Source organism: Enhydra lutris, unplaced genomic scaffold (genome assembly GCF_002288905.1).
Source record: "Enhydra lutris kenyoni isolate GAN:26980312 unplaced genomic scaffold, ASM228890v2 scaffoldscaffold13, whole genome shotgun sequence".
In the NCBI taxonomy this organism is placed as follows: Eukaryota; Metazoa; Chordata; class Mammalia; order Carnivora; family Mustelidae; genus Enhydra; species Enhydra lutris.
In genome coordinates this window covers 7,697,464-7,724,605 of record NW_019154097.1, presented here as the reverse complement: position 1 = coordinate 7,724,605, position 27,142 = coordinate 7,697,464, and the positions used below count along the sequence as shown (strand labels likewise).

At 50.7% G+C, this 27,142-nt stretch overlaps 1 protein-coding gene across 2 annotated transcripts in view; it reads left to right on the top strand.

Annotated features, from left to right (window-relative positions):
* The first annotated feature begins 21,918 nt into the window (after positions 1–21,918).
* LOC111145857 (gamma-aminobutyric acid type B receptor subunit 2) overlaps positions 21,919–27,142 on the top strand; it is a 341,149-nt gene continuing 335,925 nt past the window's right edge. For both annotated transcript variants that reach the window (XR_002640501.1, XM_022501134.1), the window contains exon 1: positions 21,919–22,239. Coding sequence is in view for 1 of the 2 variants with exons in the window: in XM_022501134.1 (XP_022356842.1) it covers positions 21,919–22,239 (321 nt within the window). In the remaining variant the exon portion in view is untranslated. The remainder of the gene's footprint in view (positions 22,240–27,142) is intronic.

The following is a 27,142-nucleotide window of genomic DNA, read 5'->3' as shown; positions in this document are numbered from 1 at the left end:
TCTCTCTCTCTCTCTCTCTCTCTCTCTCTCTCTCTCTCTCTCTCTCTCTTTTTTTCCCCTTCGTTTGTTCTGTGGCATAAGGACATTAATCTCACCAAGGTCCCCCGGGTAACAGGGAACAGCGGGTCTGAATGCAGGGCTCATCTCTCATTCTTAGGAGGGGCCACGTTTTCTCCAGGCCATCTTGCTGCCTTTCAACACACAGAGAAACATTAAATTGGTATGAGCCCTACCAGTAACAAAAATAAAACCTGTTAGTCTGTATGGCTTGTTCACAATTTTTTAAAAATTCTTTTTGGCAGGCCGGTGGGGCGGGCGGGGAGGGTGGGTAGTGGGCTGTGTATGCTCATGAAACACTATAAATAGCTGGGAGATTCTCTTTGTTCTAAGAATTCTTACAAGTCAGGGCCTGCCTCGTGTCCTCATCTTCTGCCATCAGTGCCTCATTGTGGCACACTCGGCGCCGTAGAGCATACGTACAGGAAGTGGAAAGAAGCAGCCAGAGGAAGGCCAACATCTGTGGGGCCCCAGAGGGCAGGGCAAAGATCCTGGGGAGACCATGGGAGTAGAGCCAGCTTTTCATGAGTAGCAACATTCCGGGAAGCAGAGCTCCCTCCAGAAGGACCCCCAGAGACTGGGCCGGCCTGGAGCAGGACAGTGCAAGGGGGTCACATTTTGAATGAGGATTGGACCCAGCAGTTGGTTCCCCATTGGTTCCCCAATGGCCCAAAGGTGGAGACGACTTGAGAAAAACCAGAAGGCAAGGAGCTTACCTGACAATACACACATTTTGTAGGATTGGCCTTGATACGAGTCGCTCCTACTCAACAAGAGCAGGTGGTGGTGACAGTAGTTCTAGTTTTACTGATGCATCAGTCTAAGAGTCTAAGAAACACTGTGTTAGGTCACTTTTGAGGTCCCTTCCTGCCCTGTGATTCTATGAAAATCTATGAAAAGAAGGCGGAGTGGTTTATCAATAAATACAGAATTACCATATAACACAGCAATTCCGCTCATAAGTATATACCCCAAAGAATGGAAAATAGGTATTCAAAACAAAACAAAACTTGTATGCAGATGTTCAGAGCACCTTTCACAATAGCCAAAGGGTGAAAACAATACAGACGGCCATCAGCAGATGAAGGGATAAAGAAAATGTGCTATAGCCGCTCGGAATACTTTTCAGCCCTGAAAAGGAACAGAATGCTGCCGCGTGCTGCCGCCTAGACAAACTGGACAAGAGACTCCGTGCTATGTGATTCCATTCATATGAAATGTCCAGAATAGGCAACTGGTAGACCCAAAGTTTGGGGGTGCTAAGGAAATGGGGAGTAACTGCTTACTGGGTAGAGGGTTTCTTTTGGGGCGATGAAGTTCTAGAACTAAATAATGATATGGTTGTCAATCACAGATGTACTTAATGCCACGAAATTGTGCACTTTAAAATGGTTAAAGCAGTAAGTTTTAGGTTATACACATTTTATCATAATCTTTAAAAAAGAGGAAAGACGAGGGGAGCTCATCCCCTGGCTATTTGTCCATCCTTCTCCCGTCTGTCTGCTCGTCTTCACCTTGTCATCGGGGTGACAGATCATAACCACCCCAGGGTCTTCCTCCCTTCTCCCTCCCACACTCATGTACACACTCCTCTCTGTGCCCTTCGTCAGAGGGTCTCAAGCCAGTGTCTCTGGGGCCTGGCACAGAAAACCCTCACGCATGAGTGGGGCTGGCCTCGTCCTGGCTCTGGGAAGGGAAGTCCGTTTGGAAGGCGGGAACTTTCTCCAGGCGCCAGGTAACCTCACACGCTCCGGGCCGCTTGCCCTTTCTCTGGCTCTCCTTACTTTTCCCCAAGGGCCTCGGAGCTTCTCCGCTTTACTCGCTCACAGGCTCTTTCAGTCAAATAAGTGTCTCCACTTTCATCACAATCAGAAACACTCCCTCTGAGTCGCAGACCAGTGTTTTCAGAATCCCTTCTGTGTTGGCATGGACACCCATTGGATGAAGGACTTCTTCAGCTGTCGAGTTAATACCTCTGAGGGGCCCAGCCTCATCAACTCCCACTTACCCCAAAGCAGCAGCCTCCAGCCCTGAGCCCCAGCCTCCCTCTGCCCAGTCCCACTTGCCCCTGTCCTGCCATGAGGGTCCCTCCCAAGACAGCTCTTAAACCACATGCCAGGGTCTAATGTCCACTCAGAGTCTGCTCCTGGGTCACCCAGCCTGTGAGCAGGGTTTATAAAGGGGGAGGCTGTGTGTGTGTGTGTGTGTGTGTGTGTGTGTGTGTGTGTGTAGGGGAACTCAGCCATGGAGAAGGATCTAGAACTGGAGGGTGTACACCCATGTCGCTGCAGCTTCTGTAGGTCAGCTTCATCAGTGAGATGAACTCAGGGAAAATGGGTTTTACTAACTCCTCACCACGAACAGTGGTCAAGAGCCTGAGTCAGGATCCTCTGAGAGAATGCTTACCAGGCCATCTGGAGCCCCACGCTGGCCGAGAGGCCTGTGGATGCTGGCAGCCTTCCTCAGGTAACCAAAGCTCTGTTTCTTCACCATCTCAGGCCCTGGGGATGCACCAAGGGAGCAAAGCAAGGTCCATGCCTTCATGGAACTTACGATCCCGGGTGTTGGTAGAAATCCTGGCTCACAGGACAGGGTGAGGAGTAACTGAGAGAATCCAAGTAGAGCTCAGCACAGTGCCTGGCACAGGGCGAGTGCTCATGGGGCATCCGCTGCTTTTAATCACTCATGTCTCTCCCTGTTCCTTGGGGGTCAGGGCCAAAGGAGCTCTGTGCCAGTCACAGGGCAGGGGACATAGTGCTCTGCCACCTTAATGAGCCATGAGCTGCTAGCCGTCAGAGGGGCCGGGTAATGGACTGGTAGTAAGGGCCAAGGAGACACCAGCCAGGTGAACTGCAATAATGAACGGAAAATACGTGTTTATTGCAAAGCAATGAGCTTAACACACGTGGTTCAGTTTACAATCTGCCATTGTTTAGGAAGAACACAGAACAACGCATTGGACCAAAAAGCCCAAGGTGCAGCCTATGTTCTTTAGACCTGTGTAATAGCCCTGTTTGATCCACATTCTGTCACCCACTTCTACATGGATCACCCAACCTTCCTGGGTTGCGTTGATTTTTTTATTTAAAAAAGTCTATTTTAAAAGAAATGCACAGGTCATTATCCATAAGAGTATTTTGATGAGCAAGATGTGACATGCATACATTTTTCCATCCTCTCTTGAGAGCCCTGAGATCAGGTGTAGTTTTCACCGGAGCCCCGTGGGGGTTCCAGGATCCAGAGCCCTTCTCTGGATGGAAATCTCCCACCTGGGAAAAGCCTTCAAATGGGCTCCTGCTGACACTCAGCGAGCTTTCCAAGCTTCCTGAGTGTTTGAATTTGTAACTGGAGAACGATGGGCATGTCTGTCTGTGTGAGGGATTGGTAGTAACACTTGCATGGTGTTGTCTTAGAAGCTACAGACTTGCTTCTCGAAGTGGTATGAGAGAGGGTGCTCCCCCGTACCCTTCCGTGCATTAACCTCATCGTGCCCAACATCCGTCTGAACACCATGACCTCATGGCGCCCAACATCCGTCTGAACACCGTGATGCCCTCAGCTCTTACACAGAAAGGGAAACTGGCTCCAACAAGCAAAGTGACCCACCCAACGTCACACACCAGTTAGAGTAGAACTGAAACTCACCTACCATTGGGGTTACCCATTTCATAGATGAGGAAAACGAGGCACAGGGAAGGCAAGGAACTTGCCGAGGGATCCCGCACCTTGACCTAGACCCAGTATAGGTATGGAATTGACCCCTTAGAAGCCAGAAGTAAGTAAAAGGTCCGCAGGGCAGGGCATCCATCATTCTGTAGCAGACCCCACATGAGTTGCAGAGTTTGAGTCCTGCTGACCCTACTTTGGGCTAAGAGAGCAGATCAGCTCATCTCTGAGGCCTTGGTTTTCCCATCTGTGAAATGGAGAGAACAGCAACACTATCCGGCAAGAACGTGGTGAGGAGTGAGTGAGACAATAAATACTGAAGTGCGTTGTAATCTGTAAAGTGCTGTGCACATGCTACTTAGTGGTTTTATTCTCCAGGGACCCTGGCACAACGGTGGAAGAGGAAGAAGCTTGGAGACTGGGGAAGTTGCAGTAGGTGGAACTTCGGGGTTGTCATGGGAACCAAAGCTCTGAGGCTGATCAAGGCAGGAAATACCATCTGGTTTTAAACACCAAAAAGCCTCGACTCACACTGGACTTATTTCTGTAAACAGCAGAATTAACATCATCCTGTAGCGGTAACGTCAGCCCAGAGCAATCTCAAGATTGTCTTCCTGCTGATTTCCCTGGTCAGATCCAGACAAAGCACCTAAGGTGCTCCTTATCCATTAGCTGTCACTTCCAAAAAAATGCACACAAGTCACTTAGTAAATCTGAGCTTAAGTGGAAAGGAAACATGCTGGGAGATGGTTTCCCATCCCTCCTAGGCTTTGCAAACCCAGAAGGAAGGCTGGAGGTGGTGTCCAGGGACAGCAATGGGAGGGCCCAGAACCCCAGGCAGCAATGACGCTGGAAGAGGGCTTAGAGAGCATCTCATCTTTCCTCCAAATTATGAGAGAAAACAGGCCCAGAATGGAATGGCACCTGCCTGAGGTCACACAGCAAGTCGGTGACAAGACAGGCATTTGGATCTAAGCTCCCCACCTCTCAAGTCCCCTTCTTTCCTCTCCGCCAATCACTGCTGCCTTTGGTATTTGCTCTGGCATTGTCATGTTGCTCCCCGGGAAACATGAGGCTTGGGATTTCACTGGTTCCCCAAGGGCTCTGTGAGATGAAAAGCAGAACGTTTCTTGAGTCCTGCACCTCCCAGGGATTCGACTCAGGAAGCCATCATTTCTTTGTTGTTTTCTTGGGAACAACAAGGTTTGTGCAAACCACATGAGCCCAGAAGAATTGGGATGCAATTTTAAAAACGAGAGGGTGATGCCTTTGAGTTTTCAAAATCAAGAGGAAAATCCCGTTTTCATTGCAGCTCCAGATTCAGCAGAGGTCTTCCGGGGATGAACGCTTTTCTCACGGGGGCCGCTAGGAATCCTCTGAGTTGAGAGCTGTGCTGGGAATGCAGGCCCAAGGAGGCTGCTGTGCTGTCGGGCTTGTCCTCTCTGAGCCTCTTCACAGTCCTCTGTGCCCCTCACGGGGCACCGTGAGGCAGGTTCCACATAACTACCGCTGAGGTTCCTCCCATCTCTCACATGCTATGACTTGCTAATCATTTTTTAAGAAAGGAAAGAAGACCCATTGCTCCTAGAGTCATCCTGATACTTGGTTCCACAGCCGACACGTACCTGAGCAGAGAAGCATCAGCATTGGCCCTTCAGCTCCTTGCGGGGTGGGTCCTGGGAATTTCCTATGAACAGGGTTTGGCTGGAAGTAGTCTCTGTCCAGCCTCAGAGAGAGGGGGCATCTGAGGCCACCGTCCTGTCATGGCCCCAGGACCCTTAGCTGAAGCTGGCAGGTGGTACCCAGGTGTAGCAATGACAGAGTGCATGCCCGTGGCTGTGTTGACACCAAGTCACCCCACCCCACCCTCAGACTTCCAAGTTCTGCCCTCAAGCTCCTCTATCCTGTGTCCATCCATCAGGTTATAAGCAGCCTCATCTGGCAGTGGAGTAAGGGCTGGTGAGCAGAGACCTCTCCTGAATGGGAAGCTACACTTCCAGGGGCTGTCACTCACTTTCTGTCCCTTGGGGTAGCTTGAGGTCCTCCCACCTCTCTTCCACTTGCTCAGAGCTGTAGGAACCACCGCATTGCCAACTCAAGGGAGCCCCTGAGCCTCGAAGCTGGGTTTAGGGAGCCCAGGGTGGCCGGGCTATGGGAGAGCCTGAGCTTGGGGAGGGGAGGGAAGCCCCAGGCAGCAGCAGCAGTGATCTGGTTGCCAGGCAGGAATATGAGGACTATGGCTCTTTCATATTTCCCAGGAGTTACTTTTTGGTCTGAAAGAACTTGAAAAATACCTAATCGGAGAGCTAAAGCCCCCACCGCAACTCTCTGATAAGGGAACTTCCATACAGGGCTTGTCTGGGAGGGCGGCAGGGACGTGGATCTCTTAAAACATTTTACAGAAGCCTAAGCGGGTTTAGTCACGTGTACATCCACATTGTCTCAGTGCCACCTTACTCTCCCACGGCTCTGTCCTTGGAGCAGCCTCTGGGAGCAGGGAAGGCAAGCGGAACCCACATCCAGGGACAGGGGAGGGATGCGGAGCCTCTGCGGTACAGCTCCCAGGTCAACCAGAGGTCACATCTCCTGGGTGACTTCCTCCAACAGTTTCTAGTCTACAGATGTTTGAGCCTGGGAACTCTCTGAACCTCTGAATCTCTCAGCCTTCTCATCTGTGTGATGGGGATAATAAATTTCTTCTCCTGGGATGACTGTGAAAATTAAGTGAGAAAAAGAAAACTTCGTGCTTAGCCCCCAGTAGGTGCTTTAAACATCTGTAAAAATTGTGGGGCGCCTGGGTGACTCAGTCAGTTAAGTGTCTGCCTTTAGCTCAGGTTATGATCTTAGGGTCCTGGGATCGAGCCCCGCATGGGGCTCCCTGCTCAGGGGGAGTCGGCTTCTCCCTCTGCCCCTCTGCCCTCTCCCCACTCATGTGCTCACTCACTCTCTTTTTCTCTCAAGTAAATAAATAAAATATTTTTAAAAAATCTGTAAAAATTGTGAACACTTCATTTCCATTCTCTGAAGCTTCTTTGGGAATGTTTCCATGGTAAATCTCATTTTCTAGGTTGGGGGAAACTAAGCTCAATGCAGTGGAGTGACTTGTGGGAAACCCCAGATCAGCCCCATGTTGGAGTGGGGTCTGTCTGACATGTGTCCAAATCTCCTTCTGTCTCACCACAATTATGAATGTATGACTTTCTGAACACTTTAAAGAAATTAGGGAAATGAATATGAACTTGAGATATGTCTATTTCCTTGAGATATGACACTTGAGAAAAGTGAGAACTGAGAAATGCCAACTTTCAACTTTCTATTTGCTTCCTTTCCTTACAGTTTCCTGAGAGGGACCCAGTTTGGAAACCGATTTTGTTGCATGCATCTTTCCTTCATATTCTGCCTTGCTATTTGCAACCATGTTGTTGTTTGTGAAGACAATGTCTAGTATGTTCTCTGGGAAGTTGACACCCGGAAAACAAAGCCTTCTTTAGTGATGAATACTCAGCCTGGGTACAGAGCAGAGAACATCTCCTTGCGGCAACAATAGCTGGAAACCAGGCCACAGAGGGAACCTGGAGCAAAGACCAAGTTTCTTCCCCTCTCTCTGCATTTGTACGCTTAGAGAATTACACCATAGCAAAACTGGGGACATGACCGGCCCAAGGTGACAGTGCTGGCAAACTGTGGATTTGACTACAAAATTAGTCATTTTTTCTCTTTCTATAGATTTTATTTATTTGTCAGTGAGAGAGAGTGCACAAGCAGGGGGAGCGGGGCAGGTAGAAGCTGGCTTCCTGCTGAGAAGGGAGCCTGATGTAGGACTCGATCCCAGGACCCTGATATCATGACCTGAGGCGAAGGCAGACGCTTAACCAACTGAGCCACTCAGGCGCCCTTAAATATTTCTTTTTAAGAGTTTTTTTTTTTTTTTTTTTTTTTATTTGACAGACAGAGATAACAAGCAGGCAGAGAGAGAGAGGAGGAAGCAGGCTCCCTGCTGAGCAGAGAGCCCGATGCGGGGCTTGATCCCAGGACCCTGAGATCATGACCCGAGCTGAAGGCAGCGGCTTAACCCACTGAGCCACCCAGGTGCCCCTAAATATTTCTTTTTAAATGATAGTCACAAAGTTAACAGATAGGGAGGAGATCTTTTCAGTGCCTAAATCTGATAAGGGATTCCTAAGGGGTTAATAGCTAGATTATACAAGAACTATTTGCAAACCAGGAAGAGGCCATTTCACAGAAGTAGAACTACTTTAAGTATAAATTGAGCAGAGATGCTCATCCTCACCAGTCATTGAGAAAAATGCAAACTAACAGCAAGATTCCATTTCATACCCATCAGTTAAAAAAATTAGAAGGTTGGATAATGCTCAGTGCTGTGAAGGATGGGGGCTGGGAGCCATCTGGAGAGCAGTCTGGCAGATTCTCGTACGTTGGGTCTGTGCCTGCCAAGGAGCCAGCCCCATACTCTGTGTCCTGGAGATGAGTGTATTTTGCCCCTTCTGTTCAGCTCTGCATTGTGGGGGTCTGGTCCCTGCAGGGTGTGTTTCCCAAGTTCCTTGTTAGCTGACTTCCACTGGGAGGCACTGACCGGAAGTTGGAGGATGGAAGGAAGGGAGAAGCCAGGGCATTGCTCTTCCTCGTCTCAGCCTCAGGTGGCATCTCCTAGCAGCAGCTGTGCCTCCTCCAGGGGGCCAGGATGGGTGAGTGATGACTCCAGCTTTGCCAGGTAAGCCCTCCTCTTTCTGGCGCTCCAGGAGCCCTTCCCCACTGTTGCTCATTTCTGACTGCCTCACTGTCCCCCCCACCCCACGAAGCTTCTCAGCCCTTTCATTCCCCGAGTAACCAGTTCCCCACATGCAAATTCCCATGTTGCAAACCCTCAAGCAGTTTCTGTTTCCTGGTCAGTCTGATTCTCGTCCGTAGGATCCAGGAAGTTCCAGATCCTGGAGTGCAACTCAGAGCGACTCTCCTGCAGGTGTGCAAGGACAGATGTCCAAGAATGTCTACAGTGTTTGGGAAAATGGAGAGCCGGAGGAGGCATGGCCACCCATGGCCAGAAGAACGGATGTTGTGCAAGGATGGGTAATATGTGACATGTGAGCACATTGGAGGAGTGACTGTGTTGGGGGCTGGGGGAGGAGTGAGGGTCTGGGATGAAGGGGGAAACCAAGTAGGAGAAGGGTGACTCGTGGAATGAATGATGAATGTGCCTTGAGTGGAGGAAGTGGTTAACTTGACCTCTGCAAGGGAGGGTGGAAAACGTACAGTGGCCTTGAAAAGGTGAGAGGGTCAAGAATAGGATTGTCCAGGCAGAGAGAATAACGTGTGAAAAGGAGAGGCCTAAAAATGGCCTATCCGGGGAACAGCCCAGAGTGGCATGTGGCTGGGCACGGGCCCATGGTCAGTACTGTGCCCACTGGAATCACGGAATGTCAGATCTGCCCAAAAGATCTTTTTTTTTTTAATTAATTTATTTGACAGGCAGAGATCACAAATAGGCAGGGAGGCAGGCAGAGAGAGAGGAGGAAGCAGGCTCCTTGCTGAGCAGAGAGCCCAGTGCGGGGCTCGATCCCAGGACTCTGGGATCATGACCTGAGCCGAAGGCAGAGACTTTAACCCACTGAGCCATCCAGGCACCCCTGCTCAAAAGATCTTGATCGGTTCAGCCTCTCATGGTTATGGCTGGACGGACATGTCCAGAGAGGGGCAGGGATGCCCAAGGTCATGCTGCAGCAAAGCTCATCCAGAGCCAGGTTTCCCGACCCCTTTGGGGGAATTTGCTCTTGTTTCCTTCTAAGTTCTCCACTCTGTGTCAGGCACTGTGCTGGCCCTAGGGTCACAGCCCCTGCCCTCAGGGGGTGCACTCATGGGAGCGGGATGGACCTGGAGTCAAACAGCCCTGCTGTGTGGAGTGTGGATGAGGAACTCCTGGGGTGGCACATCCTGAAGTCCTCTCCCCTTGAATCAGGGCTAAGTCTGTGACTTGCTTTCCTATGGAATGTGATGGAGGTGACATTGTCCCTGTTCTAGGGCTAAACCTTAAGAAAGCTGGGGGTTTCTGCTTTTGTCATCTCAGAGCCCTGCACGGTCATGTACAATCTGGCTACCCTGTTGGAGAGAGCGCATGCAGAGAGAGCATGTACAGAGGCCGTGGGGACAGGGAGAGGCTCCAAGACGAACTGGAGAGACAGAGAATCCCAAATGTGCCAGCCTCCCCAGCTGAGCCCAACCTCCGGCCAGCCTGCCAACTCAATGCAGCCCCACAAGTGACCACCAGCAGGACCGGCAGAACTGCCCAGCTGAGCCCAGCTCAGATGCTAGTCCTAAGCCACATGCTTGCTATTCTGAGCCACAGAATCTTGGAGTGGTTTGTTCTGTCAGTAATGGATTACCACAACAGGCAATGTCAAGTGCACAGAGAGAAAAAAAAAAATGAGGACAGGGTACGTGGAAGGCCAGAAGGAGTGACAGTGAACCTGACCCGGAGGATGGGGAGAGCTGAGCAGGGAAGCAGGAGAAATGATAGAAAGTGAAGACAAGTCTTGAGTGTTACCAGAGCATTTCAACAGATGCCCTCCAAGGACCTGAGAGACCCTGGGCAAGGCTGAAGAGGAGGCAGAGAAAGATGGTCACAGCCTAGTAGGAGAGGCGGTCTTGAGTATTGACAGTGAGCGCACACAGTTGACCGTGCTTGGTGCCCAACAGGAGGTGAGGGACTAGGTCTGAGTGTTCGGAAGACACAGGGATCATCTCCTTGGAGGGACAACCAGGGAAGACTTCATGGAGGAGGTGGAATCAATGTGGGCCCTGAAAACCAGGTGCAATTTGGAGCTAGAGAGAAAAGCTTTCCTGGTGGAGGGTTTCATGTGCACAGAGGCACAGAGTTGTGGTGGTTGGCTTTTGGGGGCACTGGAAGTGGCCAGTACAGAAGCAGATCAGATTGCCACAATGAGAGATGCTAGTCCTGCTTTCTCTCTTGGCTAAGTCCCCCCAAATACACATATGCAGAGATACTGTAACATAACAGGAAGCCCTAGTAACACTCTAATTATGTGAGGTAGGGAGAAGATGAACCCCAAATGAATATTTCTCCCAAAGTCAGTTCATGTTATCATCGTGGATTGGGAGACAAATAAATGCCTAAGAATAGACACAGAACATTAATTTTTCATTGATCATAATATCACTTTCATGAACATTAAAGATATAGACTTTGGCAAGAAGTAAATTTCAGAAAAAGGAAAGAGATATTTGGAAGGGTATGTCATCTCCTTTCACATCCCCTTGATCTTTCTGCCAGTCCCTTGAGGAGAGTGGGCCCGTTGGGGTATCATAGTAGGGGTACTAGGCCATAGGGTAACAGGGCAGAAGGCCCTGGAGGCCTCCAGACCCAGGTTTGAATCCCAGCTCCGCCCTTTTCTAGTTATAAAGTGCCAAGCACAGAGTCAAGCACATGCTAGAAGCCCAACACGCAGTTGTTAAAATTGTCCGTGATCCTTATTTATCCTACCTTTAAAAAAAGGAAGATGAGGCCAAGAGCTTCCCAAGTGCAGCATCCTGGGAACAAAATGCAGTGCCCCTCTCTCCTTCTTGGGTTCCTTCTCTCTCTCCTCCCTGCACTGTCGCCTCCCTTCCTTGCTTTTAGGGTTTGTGTTCTTACATGCCAGGGGTGTCGAAGTGAGAAACCTTGAACTCCAGGTCCTGTGACCCTTCTAGGGTGTCTTTTGAAGACCTCAAAGAAACAGTAAACCAAATGACTGCCCTTGAAGATTCATACCAACGTAAGATAAGGTCCTGAGAAGAACATGCATGCCACAAGGGGTCTTGCTAAAAGAAAGAGCAAAGAAAACAATGAGGCATCAGGTACTCACTTTTTTTTTCCCCCAGGGAGAGAGAGAGAGCACACTCGCATGAGCGGGGGTGGGGGGGGAGCAGAAGAGGAGGACAAGGGTGGGGGAGAATCTCAAGGGGACTCTGCTGCACTGAGCGTGAGCCTGACCACCCTGAGATCATGACCTGAGCCAAAAGCAAGAGTCTGACACTTCACTGACTGAGCCACCCAGGCGCCCCAATCAGGCCCACTTTTAACAAAGGGAACAAAACCAGTAGGAGAAGCAAATAAACCAACAGTTCACTTAACCTTGAAAGTGTGGTGTGATGGAAAAGACCAGTTGGCCTCTTAAGTCCAGAATTATAGCCCAAAGTTTATCCCTTCTCCTGTCCTTTCTTTCAGCCTAAGACTCCATCTTATCTTCTGTAAAATGGGCATGATAATGCCTTACAGAATTGTTAATGAGATCATTTAATGAGATAGTATAAACAAAGGGCATTGCCCACTAGATTACATTGAATAGATATTCAATGTGGGGGAACCCCTGAGGCTGTGTGTCTATACCTTCCTCTGCAGAGGGCATCTCCAGATTCTCCCTCAGATTCTCTAAAGGGTCCCTAACTCTCCCCAACAAGTTTATTTTTTAGAGACTTAAGTCTTTTATTTTGTGTCTATTATAAGATTAAATCTAATATTTAAAAAACGGAAGTATAGATAAAAAGAAAATTGAAAAGGAAAAGCAATAGTAAACAATAGAAACCAAATGTGGTTTTTTTTTTCCCAATCTTTTTGTTGTTTTGTTGTTGGATTTTTTTTTTTTTTTTAATGAACTGAGTCATCCTCTGGCTGCATGTCTCAAAATGAAAATATAAGAGGGAGAAAAATAGAACCAAAAGCAATAATAAAACAGAGAGCAAAGTGATACAGGAAGCTTTTTTTTTTTCTTTAATAAAAGAGATACATGATCATAGTAAAAAAAAAAATCAAAAAGTACAGGATAGAAAGTGAAAAATAAATCTGTTTTTACCCTTGTGTTACCTCTCACTCCTGGTCCTATTAACCAGAGGTCACTGTTCTTGCAAGCAAGAAACTTTTTATTTGTTGTTTTCACATTGCAAGTGATTGTATCCATCTTTTAAAGGAGAAGATGGAATTTAGAAAAGCCCCAGAGGCATCTAATTTGCTAAAAGATAATGAACATTGTATAAGAGAATTAAGTGCTTTCCAAGATCCTGACAAAATAAAGATATCAATCAGAAAAACTCCCCAAAGGAAGTCCAGATGGCCATGCAATTGAACTTTATCATGCTCATCGGTCTGGCAATCTCCATGCCCTTGGAATGGCCAGGAAAACCATCCAACAGAAAGCAACACCTGATACCTATAGTGAATTCTTCATCAAACTGACCCAAAACTGCAGCAAATTGTATCAAGTTGTTACCCTGTTCAGGGTCCCTGATGAACACGGGAGCCGAGTTCCTTCTAAACCAATCCTTTAAACATAGACACAGACCCATCTGAAGTCAGAAGATCTTACACCTACTAGGGCAAGAAAGCCCACTATGGGCAAGTAGCCCCTATCAGGAGGCTACAGTATCATTAATCGCACTGAGTAGAACATCCCAAAGCATCTGACAACGTATGCTGTATTTCCAGATTTTAGAAGCACCTAGAAAACAATAGAACATGCTGGATTTTATTAAAGTCACCCATGGAATTTGAATAGCTGGAATATTAAGGGCAAAGAGTAGCTAAAATACCACTGAAGTCACATGCCGGCCTATCTGCGTCCTATGTTATGTAATATAATATAGATCTGGGTGGGGGTGGGGCAGAGGGAATAACTGATTTCATTAGACAAAAGCAAATGAAAAGACTCACTGTTGTTATTTAAAGCTTGGAATAAGATTGGCAGGGTAGGATGTACAGCTTCCTCTCTCAGTGTCCTCCTGAAAACCAGGCCATAAATAAGATCCTTGAAAAGCAAATCATATTTACCCGATAGGAAGGATGTTATAATTGAAGCTTGCTTTGCTGATCAAGGATTTGGCATTAAATGAATCCTGTGTAGCTTTCTCCCCCTCCTCCGAAGCTGTGCCAGCCCCCACCCTGGCCCTCAGCACCCTGGAAGGAAATTGTGATCCTCTGTCCTTTATGGGGAACCTCATGAAGAGCCACACAGAGTCCTCCCCAGGGCCACTCCCACTCCCCACAGTAGAAACACACAGAGAAGGTGTCTGGGCAGTAATGAATAAGGCACACCTATCCATTCAACAAACCCATATTGTGTGCTTTGTGTGTGCCTATGGTCTCACATGTGGAAAAGGACCCAGAGATGTAGACTAACTACACAATGCAGAGTGGTGTCAGGGAGTCTTTCTAGACTATACTGAGAGCAAAATATGAAAAACTGTATTTCATTGAATAGAAGACACTGTTATTTTATGGATTTTATTTTTTACGTTATTTTATTTTATGGATCACCAAGAAAGGACCAAAAAAAAAAAAAACCAAACAAACAAAACACCCCACTGTCAATTATAAGATGCCACCAATGGCAAGGTGCATCCCGATCCTAGAGACGAATACAAATGTGTGTCTCAAAATGGGTGAAATGTTGTAATTAAGTTTTAAAGAAGTGATAAGTGATATCTCTCAGCATGAGCTAAGCCTCACCATGGGAGCTGAGAGAAGGAAGCCGTTACTTCTGCTGAGGGACTACAGGAGGCCTCACAGGCACGTGACATTTGAGCTGGGCTGTGAAGGATTTCACCAATGGGAGGGAGAGCGGGAAGAACATTCCAGGCTGAAGGAACAGCACAAGCAAAGGTCTGGAGGCAGAAAAGGGCAGACATGATGATGGACCCACTAATACGTTCTGAGTAGTTCAACTCTGGAAGGTGGGAGAGGGGGAGGTCCAGCTGGTTGCCGAAGCTGGAACCCCAGAAGCCACACTGCCAGTAGTCTGGAAGCCCAGTCTTGGGATTTAGGGCCCTATAAGACGACAGGGAGCCACAGACTGTCTTGATCTGGGAGGAGGTGATTGGAGCCAAGCTGCGGAGAGGCTCATCTGGCAAGGTAAATGAAACGCAGATCAAAGGGCGAGACCAGAGATCAGGATGCAGGGGAGAGTGGCCACCAGCCCGCTTGGGAGCAGGTAGAGAGAAAACCAAGGGACTGCACGTGGATCCAGTGGGATGAAGTCCTACTATAACACGCTAAGGCGAGCCCAAGACTAGGAGAATAAAAGATCTGCAATCACGTGTAACAATATGGATGAGTCTCACAAGCTACATTGAGTGAGAGAGGCCAGACACGAAAGAGGACAGACAGTGATTCTGTTGACATCAGGACCAAGAAAAAGTCAGGATGCCGGTCACCCTGAGGGAGGGTAGTGACTGACAGGGACCCCACGGAGGTTTTTGGACGCTGGGTGTGTTCTGGCTCTCAGAGCTGTCTACATGGGGGTTTTCACTTTATGAAAATTGGTTGAGCTGTGCATTAACATTTGTGTACTTTTCTGTATGTACGTTATGGTGCAATATAATTAACCCCCTCACCGCCCCCCCCCAAATTAGGAACACAGATGGACGGGGGGGGGCAGGGGTCTAAATGGAGGCACCTGCTGGAACATGCGGACACTCAGTGCCGGAATGAGTCACAGCCCACTCCAATGCTTGGTTCAGTGCACTTGGAGCAAGCATGGGTGGACAAAGAATGAAGAACTTTCTCACCTCCGGGCCCGGGACAGAGGCACACTGGACATTTTGGTGGGGAATGACCAGCAAAGAGGAATAGTGGGGTGAGTGAGCGTAATTACAAGGGAAGGAGAGATGGGGATGAATTCAATCAGCCTGTCTCCAGGTCCATGAGGTGCCTGTGAGCACAGGGTGGGAAACCATGGATGATAGCCAACCAGAGACTCTGAGGGTCTTTGGGAGATGAGTGGAAGGAAGGGCCAGGTGGTGGGGGACACAGCAGTGTTTGGATGTCCCCAGAGGCTGGAAGGGCGAGGTCAGCCATATGAGATTTGGGGCTTGACCCTCAGTGGCATTCGAGAAGTACGGATCGTACAAATGCCGCGTGATCACACAGAGGACAGAGGGATGGTGGCTAGGAGTGGGTGTGGGCTCACCAAGAACCCGCCAGCCGCACTCACCTGCATTTGTGGTCACTAATCTAGCAGGTCAGAGAAATTAAGGAGACGGAGTGCATGGGGTGTTCAGTAAGAGCTGTAGCAAGAATTCTCTTGCTACAAGAATTGTCTTGCAAGTTGGACTAACGTGGGCTGCAGAAAGTAGAGGTTGGGGGAAGCTTCAGTGGGTTTGGTCACAAGACCAGAGGGGACAGATGGCCACTAGTGTGGGTAGTCCCAAAGCTCTTTGACACTCCTATTTCACACTTTGATTGATGCTTTATGTTAGGAAAACAAAGGAGATAGTCCAAATGGCACCCACTGAGAGAGAGGGCAAATATGACAGAAAAGAGACCCATGATGCAGGATGCCGTCAGTAGGCTGGACCATGGGGACAAAATCACGGGTGAAATGTTTCAACCCTGTTCCCAGACGCCTGAGTCACACTGCTGGTAAGCAGGATCAGAGAGACCCGGCTCACTGCTCCATTGAAACAGCACAGCAACAACTCAGCAGAAAGCAAACCTAGGGCCCTTGGGCACCACAAGCCACCGGGTAAAGTGGCTGCCCCAGATGCAGGTCCCCAGAACACCAGCACAGCAGCCCCGAGGCCTGAGCACAGACAGAGGGGTGGGTCTGCTAACGCACGTGCCTCTCCGCCTGTGTGGAGGGCTTGTAGTTTGTTCTGGACATCACCCTTGAAGAAAGCCAGGAGCAGACTTCTGGCCAGGGAAAGTAGAGGAATTCCTCAGGAATGTCTCCTGGGGAAAAGGTGACTTAGTTGGGGGTCGAACATGACATTGCTTGTGAGCTGTCCTTGGGGAGGGGCGCCACACACATGGCCACGGGCGGCAGATCAGGATGCGGAGTGAATGCTGACTCGGGTGCAGCCTCAGAAATCATGCATGAAACCCCCATCAACCAAATAATGGAGTGGAAGCCTCCAGAGGCACCAATCTTACCATTTCCAGTGGTATCATTACTACTATTGTTACTAGTCGCGTGCATAATGAGAGCTCGGTACTGTGGTGAGTGTGGTAAGCATATATATATATATGCATTATTTTACTTCCCAAGGGAGTTAACGATGGGAAGAGTGCTTGGAACAGCGCCTGGGCCTTGTAAGTACTGGAAATACACGAGCTGTAGTAATTATTTGATCCTCACAATGAACTTGCTATGAAAGAGGAATTATTTATTCCCACTTGACAGGTAAGGAAACTGAAGATTTAGGAGGGTAAGTGACTTCCCCAGAACTGAGTCACTAATGACTAGTGAGCCAGACTTTGAGCCCGGAACGTCCTGCTTCCTAAGGTTTGGTGAGTGGTTGGACCAGACATTTTGCTGCCTGTCCGAGGTTCTTTTCCTAAACCGTGCCCCTTTGTAAAACCTGGAAATGAGAGGGGTTTTGGCGCCCTTGCCACTCTCTGTCCTTCTGGAGACTACTTGGGTTTAAGCTAAATTTCCTGCCTGTGTCTGCCCAGGGCTTGTCCCGCCGACACGGAGCATGGTGACTCCCCCATCCTCCTACTGTTCTCAAACCGATGAAGAGCAGGGGTGGAAGGAAAGGGTCCAGGCTCTTCTGGTCTACCCCAGGCCCAGCCCTGACTCCTGGAGGGTTCAGTCATAGACTCTCTCCAGGCCAGAGGCTCTCCCGCGATAACTCAGGAGGAGGGCCAGCTTCTTCTCTCATGTGGCGAGGCATCCTGGTCAAGTCATTTCACATTTTTCTGGTGTCAACCGTAAGGAGCATTCTTTATTTCTTCAAGGCTCCTCTGTCACATAAGGGTATCCTCCAGGAAAGGCATGTGGAATAGAGAAATATGCAGGAGTTTGGGGTCAGACAAATGGCATTTGGGCCCCGCCACTGTCACTGCCTAGTGTCATTAGGCATGTTAGTTAATCCATTTGGACTTCAGTCTTGTAATTTGCAAAACTGGGATCCTAACACCTATTTTTCAGGCAGTCGTGAAGATTAAGATGATGCATACCAAGGTGTCTGGCACAGAGTAGGTAGGTGTTTAATAAATGGTATCTATTATTATTACTCGAACTGTGTCACCAGACCACATTGATGTCTGAAACCCAATTTTACGGTTTAAAAAACATAACTTGTGAAAAAGGAAAAGCGACTTAGATTCATTCAGCTAATCTTTTTTGAAGCCGTCATTCATAACTTATCCATTAAAAAAGAAGAGAAACTGAAAACAAACAATGCACTTAAAAAAAACAGCTGAGCTGCTTGGTTGAAAGAAACATTTCAATGTAAACAGGAATAAGAAATACATGGGGGAAAGAGGAGGAATACATGGGAAATATCTGTAAGATGGCTGATGGGTTTTTAAAATTTTGGGGGTTTTGTGTGTGTGTGTGTGTGGTTTTCGTTGTTGTTTTTTAAGAGAAAAGTCAAAGAAGACCTCCTTGTTGGAGTAAGAACAGAGGCAGACATGGATGGCAGGTCATACTGGGAACAGGGTATTGGAAACTGAGCCAGTTCCTGGGAGGAGACAGCTGTAGGAGAACAGAGCCCAGCCTCCGGCACCAGAGTATCGAGGGGTGTCCAGCCCAGCCTGGAAAAAGGACAGATAGAAGGGGGGTGACTGGTTAGTCTCTCAGTGCCGGGATCCTGCTCAAAGGCAAGCCAGATGGATCATGGAGCCCCAGAAATCATCAGAAGGGGACTGGGCATCATCTTTCAAACCAGCCCCAACCTCTAAGGCAGGGTCTGGAGACTGGCTTCTGGTTCTTGTGTGCAAGGAGAGGGTATGGGAGAAAGGCTTGCTAAGGAGGCAGGATTTAGAGAAGATGAGAATTGAAGCCATAGAGACCTGGACCGACATGCATGTTTTATTGTTTTCTAGGTGTGTGACCCTGAGCACGATGCTTTCTTAAGTCTCTGCTATGTCCCTTGTAAGGCAGACGAGCCTATAAATCAGTGTTTACCATGGTCCCGGGATTGGCATCTGCTGATGCATATTATTCCCATTAATAACGAGAAGAACAGTTATTAATCTGGCCACTTCTCATCACCTCTTCTGTTTGCACCCTGGTTCCTGCCCCATCATACATGGCTTATCATAACAGCCTCCTCCTGGCTGGTTTCCCTGCTTCCCCCTTTTTCCACCTTCCCTCCCTTACCAACAATTCTTCACTTGGCAGTCAGCAATTCCGTTCAAATACGTCAGATCGTGTCACTGCTCCACTCAATACCCTCCAGTGGTTCTCCACTTCGTCAGGTGCAATCGGTCCTACTTGATCCCATCTGCCTTTGACCTTGGGGACTACCACTTTTCTCCTTGCTCACTTTGCTCCAGCCACACTGGCTTCCTGACTGTTCCCTGAACATGCCAGGCACACTCTAGTCTCGGAGCCTCTGCCCTTGCTGTTCCTCCACCTGGAAAATGATCTGCATGTCTTGCTCGCTCAACTCCTTTAGGTCTTTGCTGAAAAATCACCTCTGTGTGTCCTTCTGTGACCCCGCCCATTTCAAATTGAAGCCCACCCTATCAGAGTCAACCCTGTTTCCTGCTTTATTTGTTTTCCATAGCACTTTTCATAAGCTGTCATACTAAGATATCTTCTTCTTACTATTTCTGTTTATTGTTTCTCTTTCTCTCCACTAGAATGTAAATTTTATGAGAGCAGGAATTTCAGTTTGGCTTGTTTATTCGTGCCTCCTCAGCTCCTAGGACACTGCCCAGCACACAGCAGATGCTGCAAAACATTTGTTGAAGGAATGAATGATTATTTTAAAGCAAGAGGCTGGACTCCAGCTATAGGGGAATATGGACTCCAGGCTGGTGACCAAGGCAGGAACTCAGACCTAGGAAGCATGCCAAGAATCCAGTTATCCAAACTGGAACACAGGCCACGGTAGGATCTGGGAACCAGAGGGATGCCCAGGCATCAGAAGTGGGCATGAGATAAGAGCCTGGCCTGGATCCAGGCCGATGGAGAGTGAAGCTGGTGCTCTTCGGGTCAGGGTCGGTCCCAGTTCACATGTCTTGGGGCCACGTCACCCCATAAGTGGAGACAGAGGAGCTGAAAGGCAGATTGCCAGGCAAGGCCTTCAACAACTTAGTAAATGCCAATCAAAGTTATCCCAGCTTTCAACTTATTCCCAGATGTAGGTGTCAGCGGATACTCCATATTGGCACAGCTTACAAGGAAAGCACAAATGACTAAGGGAAAAAAAAGGGAAAAAAGTGAAAATGCTCACTGAGAAACCTGAACTGAGAAGTGGAGGAAGGGCCGATGCTGGAAGCCAATGGCTAGAGGACAGCTGTCATGTCCAGTGAACACCAGCTAAGAGAGATTACCTTGTCCTCTGGACGGTTTTTGGTCTTGTTCGTGGAGATGCTCAGGTGAGCGCTGTCCAGGCAAACCCTTTGGCTAAGCGAAGCTCAGGGGTGATGTGTGCAGAAGCCTAGAAAGAAGAGTTGGGACAGGGAGAACTTGGCCTGGGTTCCCCAGAGCTGTCCAAGGTACTCTCCAGGACTGGGCACAACCTCCCCTCTCTGTCCTCATGCTTTCTGATTAACCAGCCTGGGATTCAGGGCTGCGCCTACCTCAGTGTGTGCATATCATCTGGCCCAACTCCTTCACCACATTCCTGCGGAAACTGAGGTTCAGAACAACTGAAAGTCAGGGCAGTGCCCCTGCCGTAGGAGGGGTTTTTCCCCATCCTGGCTCCCAATGCCCTCTGTACAGAGCTCCTTCTTGCTCTGGGTTCCAGCCCTACCCTGGTAGCTCTGTGTGCTTGGACAAGCTGTGGAAGCTCTCTGAGCCTCAGTGTACTCACCTGTACATCGAGGATGATAAACACAGTATTTCCTTCACTGGGCTGTTGTGAGGATTACGTTATAAAACAGGTAGTAAATGTTCAGTGAAGGTTTAACTTCCAACCTTGTTGCAAGGTCGTGGATATGGCCCACAATGATTGACTCAAGCACAAGGATGTTTTCTCATTTGATGTCCTACTGTCTCCCCTCGTTAATCACTCCTTGGGATTTTATATCTTAATGACCCACAAATTCTATTCTTCAAGCACGGAGGGACTAGGTCAGATCACAGGACTGCTTTGCCTAAGGTTAGCTAGTGTAGCCTCCGCTACCCTGCCAAGAGAGGGCCAAGTCAAGGGAAGCAGGGATCTGCTCTGGATAGTGCTCCCACCCAGAGGGAAAATTCTAGGGCGGAGCCCTCTGGGAGTGGGGACGCGGGGAGGTCAAATGCCCGGAGGGGGCGCAAGGTGAGGACCCTAGTGTCTTCTGAGGTTGGCAGAGGACGGCTTTTCAGTCCGGTGGGGAAATTAGGAGCTCTCAGTCCATGCCCTAAGCTCTGGACACCCCAGCACCAAAGGATGTGAGAAGGCAGGCGGCATATTCGGCCGCCCCTTTGGGTTCGGTTAGGGCCTCCCCAGACACCCGCACAGAACAGAAGAGCATAGGTTGCAGGTGCCTCTAGGACGCCTCGGTGTCGAGCTCGCAGCTAAGACCTTCCCAGCCAGACCTCCGGGTAGCAGTCCCAAACCACCGTGCGGGAAGCGCTCGGCGGAGCGGCGGCGGCCACAGCGTGTGCTAGCACGCAGTCCTCGTTCCCCCAGCCCCTGTCCCCGGGCGCTCAGGTCCCCGGCGGTCGGCGGACAGCGGCGGCCCGCTCGGCGGAGGGCCGGGGGCGCGTGTGTGCGTGTGCTGGGAAGGCGGCCCTCCCCGCGGCCGCCCCTGCGCCAGCACCTCCCCCTCCCCCCGCGCGCACGGCCCGTCTCCGTCCCCGGAGGCGGCCCGAACCGCCGCCGAGCAGCCTCGCCTTCGCCTCCCGCGTTTCTTGCCGCCCGCCCTCCCCCGGCCGGGCTCCAGGGGCTGCCGCGGAGCAGCTCCCGGCGGGAGAGCGCCTCAGAGCGCGCACGGGGGCGGGCGGAGGCGGCCTGGTTCGGGGTGGCCGCGCCGGAGAGAGGCGCGCGCGAAGACGCCGGCCCCCCTCTCCGCGTTCGCTCTCTCGCTCCCCGCCTCCCGCACTCCGCTCGCTCCCACCCCTTCCCGGCGTGATTGATCCGTCACGGGCGCCGCCGCTGCCGCCGCCGCTGCGGCCGTTCTGAGTCGAGCCGGAGCCGGGGCCGGGGCCGGCGCCATTGCGCGGGCGCCGCGGGGAGAGCTTGGCGCGGGGCGGCGGGCCGGGCCAGGCCATGCGGGCCGAGTGAGCCGGCGCCCGCAGCCCGCGGCGCGGCATGGCTTCCCCGCGGAGCTCCGGGCAGCCCGGGCCGCCGCCGCCGCCGCCGCCGCCGCCCGCGCGCCTGCTGCTGCTCTTACTGCTGCCGCTACTGCTGCCGCTGGCGCCCGGGGCCTGGGGCTGGGCGCGAGGTGCCCCCCGGCCGCCGCCCAGCAGCCCGCCGCTCTCCATCATGGGCCTCATGCCGCTCACCAAGGAGGTGGCCAAGGGCAGCATCGGGCGCGGCGTGCTCCCCGCCGTGGAACTGGCCATCGAGCAGATCCGCAACGAGTCGCTCCTGCGCCCCTACTTCCTCGACCTGCGGCTCTACGACACCGAGGTGAGTGTCCAGCCGCTCGCGCCGTCTGGGCTGTGGGGGGGGGGGGCGGTGGGTGAGGGAGTGCCGAACCGAGGGAAGCTTCGACCCTTGGGCAGAGCCCTGACTGAGCCCCCTGTGCCTACCGAGGGCACCGCGGGCTGGTGCTCAGTGCTCAAGCCGGGGTCCCTCTGGGCTTGTCTGGCACAGCTGGTACTAAGATTTGCTGAGCATCTCCCTCCTCTGGGATTGTGTGTGTGTGTGTGTGTGTGTGTGTGTGTGTGTGTGTGTTGTGTGTGTGTGTGTGTGTGTGTTGGGGGGGGGGACAGAAGACGGGTTTCCTTTGACCAGAGGAGTGCAGAAGATGGGGACTGGACCCTCTAAAAGGCCTGCAGTGGTTGCCCCTGCCCAGGTCCCGCCGGTGGGGCTGTGGACTGCCGGGTGGGAGAAACAGGCGCATTGACTGCAAACTGGGCCACCCGGGGCTAGAAAGGCCATGGCCTGCTTGCGGGCCCCCAGGAGAGCCCGGCCGCGCTTTGAGGTCCGGAGGGCTGCGGGACCCGAGGGGCCGAGCGCGCAGGAGGGCTGGGCGCGTGGTGCGCGCAGGCGGCTCGGAACCCGCACGGCGCGGGCAGGTGTGGGGCCGCCGGCTCTAAAAGGCTGCTGCCTGAATGTGCCCCGCGCTGCCTGCAGCCGGAGCGATTTTATGGGGAAGACTCCCCCTCGGTTTAGTTGCTCAGAGAGTGCCCCGAGCAGGTCCCGCTGCGGACGCGCGGTGGTGTCCGGCAGCGCTGCTGCTGTTGGCCCTGCGGCTGCAGGCGCAGTTTCTCCGGGCGCAGACTTGAAAGCACGGACTTGGAGCGCAGCAGCGGGCCGGCCCTCGGCCTCCTTCTCCGAGGGTAGCCGTAGAGCCCAGAGCTTCGTCTTCCAAGCCCCCTCCTCACGCCCGCAGCGCGGGTTCTGGCTGAAGCCCCAGCGCGGACCTACAACGCCTGCACGGCTGCTGGAGGGGGTCTGGAGGAGTGATCGCCGGCCGCGCGAGGTCGGGTTTGCGAGTTTTTCCGGACTGAGGGAGCCCTTCGGCTCCTGCCGCGGTGTCTGAGACGCGGCCTGAAGGGGGCAGTGATTTCCTGTGCAGTGCGCTCTGTTGGCGCCTTCAACACCGCGCCAAGCCGGGCCGCGCGCCGGGCTTGACCCCGGCTTCCCGGAGCTCCCCGGGAGCTTCTGCTCCGGCCCAGGTGCCTCTCCTCGCACCCTTCGGAGGGGAGGTCCGCGCTGCCCGTGCAGCCCGGGCTCCGCTTCCTTCTCTGCCTGACCCTTTTTGTGTGTGTCCCCTGAGAAAGAGCAGAATTCTGGATGGCATCTTTATTCCCCGCCTCCCCCTTCACTGATGAACCAGCCTGCTCTGCGCTGTAAATAAAAGGTGAAGGAACGGGTGGCAGTTGGTGGCGGTGCGCGCAGGCTGCTGCAAGCGGAGAGCCTTCTTTCGCCCCGGGAGGATGCAAGCTGGGGGGCTGAGCAGAGCTAACCCGGGTGTGGAATTATTTCTGAATGACATTCTCATCGCCCTCATCTTTGCGCGAACATTTCAAGTTTTCCGGGGGACTTGTCAGGCGCGCAGAAATGCACAGCGCCCCTCAGTTCTGACCTAGGCATGTCCCCTTGGCTCTGGTTCCCTGTTGTCTCCATACATACTCTTTGGGAAGGGACAGGAAAGAAGAGCCCGTTCTTTGGAGACAGAAACATTTGTAGCCAGGGCAGCCCCCCCTTGCATCATCACCAAATGTCAGCTGCACAAGGTTTTCATCACCAGTTTATTCCCTTCAGAAAGCTTCCCTGAAAGAGATTTCACATGAGATTGTTTGTGGCAGTGCAGGGATGGGTGCTTGGCTTCAGGGTGTGGGTTGAAGCTTTTACATGTATTTTTTCAAGTGTGTCTCGATGACTTTCTGAGAGGGCCCAAAGGCGAGAGGATAAGGCTCCCAGCTGGAGGGAATCAGCTGAAAGCAGCGTGGGAAGGAGGGCACGGGGTAATCGCAGCCTCACACAAACAGAGAAGCGTCTCCAGCTGTGCCAGGGGCACAGAGCATGGGCTTTGGGGTGGGTCGGACCTGGGTTCTAGTCAGACGCCAGTTACCTTCCCCTTGGGTGACCTTGAGTGGGGTCATTGGATCTGTCTCAGCCTAGATTCTCGCATCTGGAAAAGTGGGGTTGTCGCATGTACTCGGTTAGCTGGTGATGTGACGCTCCGGGGGATAAGGGCCCCAAGTGGAGAGTGCCGTGAGCTGGCAGCCCGGCAGCCAGGGCTTCCTCAGACATGCTGGAAGCACCCACGAAATGTTTCCTGCCTCCCTGCCTTCGTTTTCCTCCGGCGTGGTCCACAAGTAAGACGTTGCAGCGTTAGGTGTGATGAAATAGTCATGGCTAAACACGGAGGCTGCTTATTTTGTTTTTCTCACTTCTGAAGTCTCGTGAAGGGTCAGCGAAGTTATCACCAGAAAAAAATAATTCTGGCTTATGAGCAAGTTACGTATGTTACTTCCTGCCATGGGCTGTCATGTCTGGGAGAACGTGCAGGTGGTATAATACTTCATTTTTTTCAAGTGGCTCATCTCCATAGGAGAGGTGCTCTCTTGCTGAGCCGAAGTAAAGGAGTGCTCCGTTTCTGGGTCATGGCCGCAAGATCCACAGTGATCCGAAGGGTCGTTGGGGCCTGTGTTAGAGTGTCTGGGGCCTGTTATAATCAGACGGGTCTTTGCAGAGTGTGTGTACTCCCTAACCCCTTCCCCAGCCCTGTCACTAGACTTGAACACAAGACGGATGTGGTGAATGGATTTTGGCTGGCTTTGCTGCCATTTGCTGCCACTCAATGGCCAGAGGCTGTGAGCAGCCAGGAGGGACCTGGGTCCATTTAGTCTTCAAAGAGGTGGAAATTTACCAAGTAATGGGTTAATCTGATCACTGGGAGAGCCTCTCTCAATAAAGGACCCTCCTGCCAGAATTTCTTTAGGTTGACCCTCTTACTGTAATTAGAATAACAATAGAATGTTCAAAGCCCCACTCAGTGCCTTGTGTTCCTAAAAATGAAACATCTCACCAAAGCATCTATGAAAGACCTCTTTTCCCTGCTGTAGATAAAATCCGTATCCCAAAGTAGAGCTGAGTATATATAAAACACCAGTGAGACAGCTGAACATACAAATAAAAAAAGCATCAGAAACCATATAGAAGCATGGACGTTACTATATCAAGAACTTGGGTTATTGCAATTTTGTGTATTACATATTAGCTCCGAGCTTCCTGGCAGTCACGGTAAAAAGGTGAAAATGGTGGGTTACATTACTTACACGTTTGATTAAAAGATTCTGAAGGACGACGTCTTTTTTAAAAAGTTTCGCAAGAGATTCAGAATGTCGTTCACATGTCGTTTCTCATTCTTCAGTTACCAGATTAATAAAATTAAATAATAACCAAGGGATGAGTTAAGAAATAGTGTTTTCTACGTTGATTAAAGGAATGTTCATTTTAGAAAAAAGGAAAATTAGAAGCATGAGGAAAAATAATAATGGCTCATAATCCACCTGTACAAAGACAATTACACCTAACACCTAACAATTACCAGTATTTCATTCTAGTTGCTAGTTTTTACTATTTTAGGTATTTGAGATCTCACTCTTTGTGCCCTTTTATATTTTGTTTCATTAATTTAACGTTATATTGGGGGTACTTCCCCATGTCCTCAATTGCAAATATGATTTCGAGTGGCTGCATACTATTCTTTCCTACTATCCTATCCTGTTTATGGTGTACCATAAATATTAAGTCATTCCCCTATTGTCGGACGTATATGTTTTCCCACTTGTTACTAGTTTAAATTATTATGTGATAAACTTAGGGAAAGTTCAGGGAGCCCAGCGAGCACATTCTAGGTGTGCACCTGTCAGGAAGGCTAGCCTGCTGCAAGGATCCAGCTTGGAAAATCTGGGGCAGCCTAGCGGTAGGTGAGTGTGTCCTTCCCTTGAGCAGCTTTGCCAAATATCTGTTCTCTCATTCACGGTGGGTGCTTTAGAAAGAGCCCAGGCAACTGGTGGAGGGAGGCTGAGCTTTTCAAGGATGTAGGAGTCCAGTTCAGCAGGCACTAATTGAGCACCTACTACAGTCACTGGTGCTGCAGAAGGGAACAAAACCCAGTCTTGGGCTCGAGGAGGAGCTGGTGCGTAGGGGAGAATAGGGCTCTAGCGCACAGTGGCCATTTTCAAGGTTAGCTAGAAAGGGATTGTGGTGATGACTGCACAGTTCTATGAACATCCCCAAACCGTAGACTCATATACTTCAAAAGAATGAACGATATGATGTATGAATGTATTTCAGTACAGCTGTTCTTAGAAATAAAAAGATAGAAAATGAGCCCTTTTTGAATCAGACTACCTCTTCTCTGTGGTTCCAGCCCCACTACCCAGCATGGTACCTGGCCCTTAGGAGGTGTATTGCTTAGGACTCCTTGCAAGTGATAGAAGCGCCACTTTAACTGGTTCATGTGACTGAAAAGTCCTGGAGTGGGCTGTCTTCAGGCATGGCTGAATCCAGGGACTGAAATGCAATCTTAAAAAATGCCTCTCTCTCTTTCTGTCTCTTGGCTCTGGTTTTCTCTGTTTGGCTTCACTCTCAGGCAGGCCCTACCCATGTGGTGGCACAGATGGCCCCTACCAGCTGCAAATTTACACACTCCCAGTTTAGAAACTCCAGTAAGAAGAGTGTTCCTTTCCCAAATGTTTCATCCAAAGTCCCAAACTCAGCTCTCATTGGCTTGAATAGGGTCATGTGTCCATCCCCAAACCAATCCCATGACACTGATGGTCTGGGACATCAGCCAGCTTTTCATAGAGGGAGAGAGCAGGGAGGTCAGCCCTGCCCAACCACATGAGCA